The 9,540-nt window shown below is 52.1% G+C and overlaps 1 protein-coding gene across 1 annotated transcript in view; it reads right to left on the minus strand.

The window, feature by feature from the left end:
- Positions 1-6,329: 6,329 nt before the first annotated feature.
- LOC103902403 (angiopoietin-related protein 7) overlaps positions 6,330-9,540 on the minus strand; it is a 14,078-nt gene continuing 10,867 nt past the window's right edge. Inside the window, exons 4-6 of the mRNA XM_019473169.1 lie at positions 8,416-8,632; positions 7,006-7,201; positions 6,330-6,476 (exon numbers count right to left, since the gene is read on the minus strand). Coding sequence (XP_019328714.1) covers positions 6,330-6,476; positions 7,006-7,201; positions 8,416-8,632 — 560 coding nt within the window. The remainder of the gene's footprint in view (positions 6,477-7,005; positions 7,202-8,415; positions 8,633-9,540) is intronic.

Raw genomic sequence — 9,540 nt, forward strand, 5'->3', positions numbered from 1 at the left:
GGGGGAATTAGGGTGGGAGGCAGCATGTGCATCAGGGGAAACGGGTCTGTTTACCCCAGTGCCCCGAACAGCCCCAGCCTGCTGGGACTGCAGCAGATTTGGGCTTCTCTGGCCCTCCAGCACTATCAACCCCTTGCACCCCGGGCTCACCCCGTGCGCCCCTGGGGCATGCAGAGGTGATGCTCTCCCACCCCACCCCAGACCCGGAGCAGGGAGCTGGAGCCAAATTTCAGCCATGTGCTGGGAGGTGGAGAGGAGTTGGCCGGCATGGGGAGGAAGCACAGAGGTAGCTGGACACGTGCCAAGGTCTCCGCTGAGGCCAGATGACCCATTGTCTGCCCATGGAACAGACAAAAACAAAACGTCATGTCCTCAGTGGCAGGAGAGGAGCCGGGGCCGGGGAGGAGGGTGTTTCTTCTCCAGCCCTAAGGAGAAAGTGGTACCAATTCCTCTCCTATCTTTGCTCAGCCTGAAAGAGGTGATGGCAGCAAAATTTAGGACCAGCCTCCCAGAGGGGCCAAGTGTCCATTCCTCCTGGGCCAAGGAGGTCCTCCCTGACCCCGTCCTCTCCGATCTGGGCTAAGGAGGTCCTCCCTGAACCTGAGAAGCCTTGGAAGATGGGTGTCCAGCCAAGGAGCTGGTGGTCCCACGGGTGCGGGATTCGGTGCCAACATTAAGACAAATCCCAGGAGGGGATTCAGACCTCCCTGTGAACACAGCAGCCACGCTCGGGGGTTCCCATCACACTCAGGTGCAACAGCGAAGGGGCCATATCAAAAGGGACCATGCAAAAAAGGACATGGAGTCAGTGTTGAGGTGGCAGAGTCCACCATGGTCATACAAACTGTTGGGATGTGAGTTAGCAACCCCCAAAAACCACGTGGGAGGGGAGCTGGGGAGAGCAGAAGAGCCTGTTACACCCAAGAATGGAGGAGAAGCCATGGGCTCAAGAAAGCGGCAAGATGCGTACATCTAGTACAGACAACGGCAACAGGAGTCTTGAGGCTGACCATCAGCAGACTTGTAGGAGCTGGGTAAACCTGCAGCAAATAAAATACTGGTCTGTTAGGTATATTGCATTTGAATAAACAAAGAATAATGAAATATATTGTTCTGCCCTGGGACTCTGTGCCATAGCCCACAACAGCACGTGTGCTGATGGGCGTGAAGGGATGCAGGAACCATGACACAACAGAAAGGGGCACCAAAGCTGGGCTGAGGATGAAGAAAATAGGGAGAGACTAGAAGACCTTCCTCCAGAGAGCCTTAAAAAGCACCCAGAAGCTTTGAGGAGGGTAGCAGAGAAACGGGGAGGAGAGCCAGGAGGGCACAGCTCTCCCTGGGGACAAGCCAGCGGGTGTCAGGGGGGGAAATGGGGCACCAGGGTAAGAAGATGATGACAGGGGCATAGCTGATGGCACCAACACCGTCAGGAGGTGGCTGTTTGGAGGAGGCCATCAGAAGAGGATCAGGGTGAGCCAAAACCAAAGTGTAACGCAGATGGTGTCAGGATGCACATCCTAAAAACTCTCAACTGTCTCCAGGCACCTGGAGCAGAAACCCACCCCACCCATAACCACCTGCATCTCAGATCATCCTGCTCCATGGCCCGAATCCTAATGAACATGGTCAATGCTCCAGCAAGGCTTCAGAGGCTCATTTTTCTCCCATTGCTGTCAAGGGGGAAAGCTGATGATGGCTTAGGCTAAAGAGAGAGGTGAGCTGGATCTTCCTCCTGCATCCAGCTTTTTGCCCAACACAGTGGTCCACCTCAGATAATCCCCCCCCCCAAACTGACCAAGCTTTAATCTCCTTTCCAGTGTTTTCAGTGGCATGTCTTAGAATAGCTAATGTTTCACTTCCCTGTTCTTCTCCCTCCCTAGCCCTTTCTCCTCACCCCAAGGTGTTTGAAGATCCAGCCCTCTGTTCATGGACTCCTCACCAAGGTTTTTTTGATGACCGTCACTCCAGGAGCCCTTTCCTGCTTTTTTTCCAGTCTCAGTCCAGATGCCTTTCCCAGCCATGGGACTGGAGACCCGTGGGAGCGTGGGCTAGTGGCCCTCATAAACCTTCTCCATCTCCAGTAGATACACTGAGCCCTGACTATCACACAGATGGAAATACTTGCATTGACCTAACACATCAGGTGGAAATTGTTCTCAGACCTTCCTCTGTCTTGGGTAGCTGTGAGCCAAAACAACACCGGGTCATGTAGCTGTTCCCCCAGCAAGATACACGCAGAGCCAGCCGCTGCTCCGCAGCAGGAATATTGCACGTCCATGTGCGCAGGGGTCTGCAGGGGCTGTCTGGTTAGTGCAGCAATGCACGGGACCCGGCGGGGTGTCTGCCTCATGGCTGCACTCGATGAGGCTCTGTCAATACAATTTCCTGCCCCATAGCACTTTAGACAGCACTATAATGGGGTCAGCCAAATTAACGAGGCAGGGGTTAGTTTCAGTGTGAAGGGGAAGAGTGGAAGAAGGAGCCAGGCTCGCAGTCGGGAGCCCTGTCCTGTGGGGAGTCAGACACGCTTTCCTCCCCCAGCGCAGGACCGAGTGTACGGGGTCATTTTGATGGGGTGTATTTAGTTTCTTGCTTAGCCACACTGCTGTGTCTTGCCCAAAGCCTGGTACCCAGCAGACGCCTGGACCGGGACCATAACCTTCTTCCAGGGGAAGCCAGCAGGGTTGTCAGCCCCATACAGAGGGAGAGGCAAGGGAGGTATCCCCATGTCCCATCTGCTATAAGCTGTGGGGCACGAGCACCCAGGAGTTGAGGCTTAGCCTTCCCTTCCTGCAGCAGAGCTGCTTTTGCAGACGCTGGCCCCACTTCTGCTCCCTGGGAGGAACTCGGGCATCCTCTGGCTGGATTTGGGGCTTGCAGTGATGAGACTCAGGCTGCTCTTAGCCTTGCTGCGTTACCAAAAACCTTCATCTCCCCACGCAGAGCTATTTGAGATCCCCCCAGAGTTACCCACCTGGTTCCCAAGGGCCCTGTGTCCTGTGGGTCCCATGTCACCTCTGCCCACCCCATGTGCCAGCCTCTGATAGCCCACGAGTCTCAAATGGCAGAAGACACCCACACCTGGGTGAGGGGTTGGAGCTCAGAGCCTTGCGCCTGGGCATCCTGCACCAAACACCGGAGAGGAGGTGACGGAGACCAGGTTCTTGCCTACGTGGTGGAGTCCTCTCCTGAAGCACCATCCCGTGGGCACAGCCAGGACATACAAGGGGAAAAGCACAAAACAAAGATTTGGTGCCTTCAAGAAGCGTCCCAAGGAGACATTCCATGGCACTTGCCAAACTCCCAGGGCTGAGACCTGGACAGACCTTTTCTGCACCTGATCCCACCTCTGGATCTGGTTTGAAAAGCCAGATGCAATCCCAGCCCTAAATCCCAGCCCAAGCAAGACCTGTGCTATGAGTTGCACCCCCTGAACACGAGAGGATGCCTGGGTGGCCTTCAGAGCAAACATGACAGATGCCGCTCAGCTGCTGCCCTGCACGTGGGGAAACAAGTGCCCATCGCTGCAGAGTGACACGTAACAGGTCAAAGCACCTACAGAAACAGCACCCTGGAAGTGCCTCCAGGACGCCAAGTGAAGAGGTGAACCTGCCTGCCACCAACCCGCTGCCGGGCTCTGGGAGCTTTTCCCGGCTCGTGCATCATCGACAGCAGTGACAGTGTGCAGGGACTGTTCTGCCGTTTGATGTCCTTCCTCCAGTCCATAGCCTCGTGCTGGTTTCTCAGAAACCATAATTTTGGGCAACGTACCAGCCATTCATTCGTGGGAAGCTGGCACGGGTGACCAAGGGGTGCGGCTGGAGCATTGGGCGTCATAAGTAGCTGGCGCTTCTGCAGGGAACCGGGGGAGTGATTAAAACTGTTCAAGGGCAAGGACGCCGTGTGAACTCCAAAGTAGTATGAAAATCACATTATTCTGCCTGCTCCTCCAGCGTGCAGACTATCTGTGCGTGCGAAGCTGTTTGGGAAAGGTGGAGGAGTCACGTCTGAAGCAGAACGATTCATCTTAGAGAGTGTACAAGGCACCCAGCATGTGTCCAGTATGAACCCCGTAACTGTAGGGGAGCTTTGGGGTGCAAAGTCTTACAAAGCCACCCGTGTGCAGGCAACCATACCAGTAATGCCCTAGAAGGCCAAGATTGCCTCAATCATGACATCAGATATAACAATTTTGAATATGGATGTAGCAGAATTGGGACCAATAAGGGGAAAAAAAAGTAATTAGGGGCAGATTGGGCTGAGAAAAAGAGGTGCTAAGGTAGAAATAGAAAAAAAAAAAAGAGGAATAAGTTATGAAAGCAGGTAAGGAACACAGGAGGATGGGATCTTTCAGAGGTCGGAGGATGGATGCCTACAGACGGTGGTGGCACTGACCTGGGTACCCAGCCGCATGGGATGCCCGTGGACAACTCGCTGGACTCTCTATCAGGGCTACGTCCAAAAGACGTAGTGCAAGAGGGTAAAAAGGGAGGCACTTGCACCCTGGTATGAAGAGCTGTGGGGAGGAAAGGATGGTAAAACTGTAATTCAGCAGCAGTCGTGTGTGATTCGTAAGGTTTAATAACGTGTGTTTAATAATGTGCAAAATCAGATCATAGATTAATAATGATAACGTGATCATTAGTTAATTAGGTTGTTGGTTATTCAAGTGATTTATTAGTCTCTTAGTAGGGTATTGCTTAACCAGTGGACATCAGGGCCTTTTGAACGCCTGCAGTCCAAAGAGGGAAGGAATGGTGTTATATCTGAGACGCGCGTGCCACGAGGCAAGAAAGCTCTCCTCCCATCGCTGGTAGTGCCCAGATGTTCACGGCCAGTGATGGCCCAACAGCAGCGTAGACCAGCCCATTGCGACTCCCAGACACCACCAGATATGTCTTGGGAACACCTCCCAAGGAAGACTACCAAGGCAAACCTAGCAGAGGGAAAGACAAATAATGTTGTTTTATTATCTTGGTGATATTAGTTTGTAGGATGCTTGGAAGGTCACTTCTCTGCTTGATTTGCCCATGAAAAATGAGGTTCCAGGCAAAATATTTTCCAGAACAGCGTAAAAGCTACGGAAACCATCAGGGAGCCAGCAAAGCATCAAGCAGGAGACAAGTAGTTGGGAGGAACGGTGCTTTGTCTTTAATACATCTGCCTTCCCCTTCGCTGAACCCTCTTTGAACTCATCTGCACACACGAAACAGGAAAAAGGTAATCTAATTAAATATTCATCACCAAACACAATCAGGGCTGAGGCCAAGTCCCAGCCTCCAGCTCTTGATCCTGCGAGGAGGCAAAGTCAGGAAAAAAGGAGGGTCTCTCACTGCAGCTAACAAATGGAAAATTAAAAGACAGCAACAACGAATCTTCTTTATCCGGAGCAAGGCAGTAAAAAAAGACTTAAAATCATGTCTGATCATTCCTGAGGACGACTTTTAGGGTGGATAGAAAATTCATCAGAAGTTCTTTGCCGGAGAAAGGACGGAGAGGTGAAAATCGAATGGAAAATGGAAAAAACATCTGCATTTTTTATTTTTAAATCTTTTCATTTAGAGTATTGTTATCGCAGCTAGCTAATGTCTACATGTGTAACACAATCCCTGCCAGAGAAGGCGAGGGCCACTGCAGACCTTCCTCCTCGTTTGCCCATGACACTGTCCCTGGGCGATGCTCGCTGGCTCTCCTGGCTTTCCTCAGGGCCATCTCAGCACCTTGGAGCCACCCTCACACATCCCTGGGGTGGTGGACCTTCACTACCAAACACATACGTGATGATGTGAACGGAGAAACTCTGCCGAGACCAGGGAGATGTTCATCTTATGGCACAAGAATTGGTCCGTCACATCCCGTGTGGAAAACTCGTACAGGATTGTTGGTTCTTTCCTTCCCTCTGAAATACCGTTGGGTCGGTAGCCAGAGCACTCAACGTCACCATTCAACGTAAGGTCCAGACTCAGTGTGCGGCTGACTCCCATCACCCACTCAACTGGATTTAGTCTCAAGCCTTGGGGATGCCCAAGCCTGCCAAGGACTGCTGCTACCCGGTGAAACGGCAAGCCACATGCTTGTCTTCGCAAAGCCCTTCTCAGCAATCACCTCCACGTTTTTAGGAGAGCTTTCACCACCCAAACACTTGTTCAAGGTCTTGACACCTCTGCTGTCAGTTCAGTTCTCTCAAAAGCAAACAGGCAGCAACAGGCATGGTGGCTCGGTCCCTCCGGGATCTCCAGCATCAGTTTTTGCTCACAGCAAACTATTTCCAGCCCGCTGTTCCCGATGTTCAACTTGAGGTGAAATGAAGAACGTCCCAGGCTCCTTCAGGGGGAGAGGTGGGGACGGAAAGTGCGTGGTCGAATCATCATGACCACCTTCCTCAGGGAATAGTAGTCTGTGTCCTTCCACGAGTACCACACGATACCATCCGGCCCCAGGATCTTGCGGTTTTTAATGGAGTATCGGCCACCCTGCGATGCAGAGAAAGAAGGATGGTCAGGCACGGGAAACGCACGAAAGCGTCATCTGGATGGGAGCATCGGAAAACGTATTGCTCTGAAACACTGGAGCAAAGAGCTTAATGATGATGTGGTGAAAAGAGCACGTAAAGCCCAACATTTTTCAAATGGTCCCACTGGAGCTGGCATCCATCCATCTCAGGCTGCGTGAGTCACCCATACCACAAGTTTCCGCCATGCGGCCCCAAACCCCAGCGTGCAGAGGTGTCTCAATACTCGTGTCTGGCCCACAGCACTGAAAAGGCTGGACTGCCTTGGTGCCCAGCACTCATTTTGTTCCCTTCCTGGAGAGCAGAGGCTGGTCAAGCCAGGAAGGATTGCTGTGATGTGAGGACCAACAGCCTCCTCCCAGCCCTGGACCTCATGTGCCAACGTCTGCACCCTCACCCCTCCTTTTTACCTTGTAGTACACCCCGTTGAGGTTGGAGAAAAAGCACTGGCTGGAGAAAAAGCACCTTGCGTCCTCATCCCTCCACCTTACCTTGTAGTACACCCCGTTGAGGTTGGAGAAAAAGCACTGGTGGTACCACCAGCCTCCGTGGGAAATCTCGGCACAGATGTTCCCTGAGTCAGGTGTGCTGAAGCTCCTCTTGTTGTGGTACCAGGCAAAGGAATCCTCCACCGTCCCGCTGAACCCGTCCACGTGCAGGCGGTAATAGTTTGCCTCGTCCTCAATGCTGCAAGCAACGAAGGTGGGACTATTTAATGGGGCGTGTTTGAGTCTCCTTTCCAACCTGGATACTGCATTCCTGGTGTGGACACCTAGCAATCATCGGGCTGCTCTGGCCAGGCTCCCTGCTATGATTCATCACCTCTAGAAGCCAAAGATGTTGTATTTTTCCCTTCTGTGGGATGTGCATGATCTTGTCATGACTCAGGGCACTTGTTATAGGGCTGAACTGGGCAGACCGTGACTCTAAAACCACAATAAAGGACTGTAGCAGCTTTGGCAAGACAGTCCCTCTAATTACACAGCACTGCCTCCTCTCCACGTAACAAGCATCCCGCTCTTCACCTAGACTAAGCTAATTAGTAATCTGCCCCTGGGCTAGCAAAGGCTGAAGGTCACTGCCATTACACATGACGTCCGGTGAGAAAAGTCGGGGTGACCATTCAGAGCACACATTTGCTAGTGGAGGATGCTCCGTGGCACATTCAGGCAATGGGGTTTTTTTTCGAGCAGTTTCAGCAGTTTTGGAGTCTACTCAAAGCCCTCAAGCTTCAAGTGTCCATAAGGTGCAGTGCTCCCTTGGACATCCTCCCATGGCGGATTACTCCACAGTCACCCACAAGCGTTTCCAGTAGAGACAGGGAAGGAGTTCATTTGGGACAGTCTAGACAGACTTGGTCACCCCTGATTAAGAAAGGATGTGGATGATGTGGTATGGATAAATGAAACACCAGAGGAGGGGAAGAGCTATAGACACCGAAGGACATTACATCAGGCCTAGCAAGTAAAAGGCACGAGTAAAGAGGGTAAAAATCGAAACACGACTCTAAACCAGGGAGATGCTGGAGGACCTGCCCAGCAAGACCATGGGATTCAAAACCCTGGTTTTGACATAGAGCTCAATAATTTTGGCAGAAAAAATACCCCTAAGCAGCTGGGGACTGTCCACTGGGTCCTACAGCTCCCCTCCCCTGGGGCTGTGGAAGTTGGCCATGGCCGAACGACGCTGCACATTCGCTAGCTCACACCCAGGCTTCAACCCAGAGCAAAAATTGGTGTTCAAATCCAGGTGGGGAAGAAAGGATAGACAGCCCGGGCCCAGTCTGAATAGCTCGCTAGACAGAGTCGCTCTGACCTCAATGGGGTTCCCATGCCTGAAGGTCTCCCAGCATTGAACCAGTTGCGTCTATGAGAACCAGGGAAGCCCAACCCACTTTCTACCTGAAGACCTGGTAGAAGGCATGCTTGTGCTTGTTGTTCCAGTCCTCCAGGTCAATGCGCAGAGAATAGTCCCCTTGGCTCGTCATCTTGTGGATGTTCTCGTTGCCCAGCCAGAACTCGCCATTGAGGTCCCCAAAGCCCTCCTTGTACTCGTTCCAGGTCCGGTTGAAGTCAACTGAGCCATCCTGACGCCTCTGAATGACTGTCCAGCCCCCACCTGCCAGGAGAGAGGTAACGTGAAGTGGGAGTCTCCAGGGAGCATCCAAGGGTCCCAGACAGACCCCTTACTGGTGTCACCTCTGAGGATCCATCTGCAGCTCAGCAAGGTGTCTCCTTGTCATGTGTCCTTCCACCAACTGGCAAGATACAGTGTTGGTTGCTGCATGGGGATAAAACGTGATGCCCGTCATAGCTCACGGAAAGAGGCTCCCACCTCTCCTATGTCAGTTCACGATGGTGTTCCCCTGTCGACTGTCAGAGGGTCATTCCAGATCTTAAGGTGGTTTTAAATGAGAGAGAGATGGTAGTTTTTGGGAGGCAAATGTTTTGGGACTGGAACAAACTAGAGATCCTGGAGTTTGGAGATTTTCATGTACTGTTCCTGCAGCACCACAGAGGCACACGAGCTCTCCCAGTATTGTCTCACTGTCTCCATCTGCTCTCCCATCTGTCCAAATCCCTCTCTCCTCTCTCATTTTATTCCAATATTGTAAGCTTGGGGCCAGGGGGGACGGGACTGGGGCCATCTTTTTATTTGCTCTTTGTACAGCCTGTCACTCTACAGTGTCCAAGATTGTGTTGATGGTTATGCAAATAATAGTAATGACATAACAGAGACCACATGGTCTGAACAGCCTGTTTCTTAATGAGCACGTGCATCCCAAAGCTGCAATCATCTGTGGATACTACAATAGGGGAGATGCCTACGTGTGGTGTCCTGGTTTCGGCTGGGATAGAGTTAATTTTCTTCCTAGTAGCTGGCACAGTGCTGTGGTTTGGATTTAGGATGAGAACAATGTTGATAACACACCCATGTTTTAGTTGTTGCTGAGCAGTGCTTACACTAGTCAAGGGCTTTTTAGTTTCCCATGCTCTACCGACTGAGCAGGCTGGAGGTGCACAAGA

The sequence above is a fragment of the Aptenodytes forsteri genome, unplaced genomic scaffold (assembly GCF_000699145.1).
Source record: "Aptenodytes forsteri isolate BGI_AS27 unplaced genomic scaffold, ASM69914v1 Scaffold534, whole genome shotgun sequence".
NCBI classification, from domain to species: Eukaryota; Metazoa; Chordata; class Aves; order Sphenisciformes; family Spheniscidae; genus Aptenodytes; species Aptenodytes forsteri.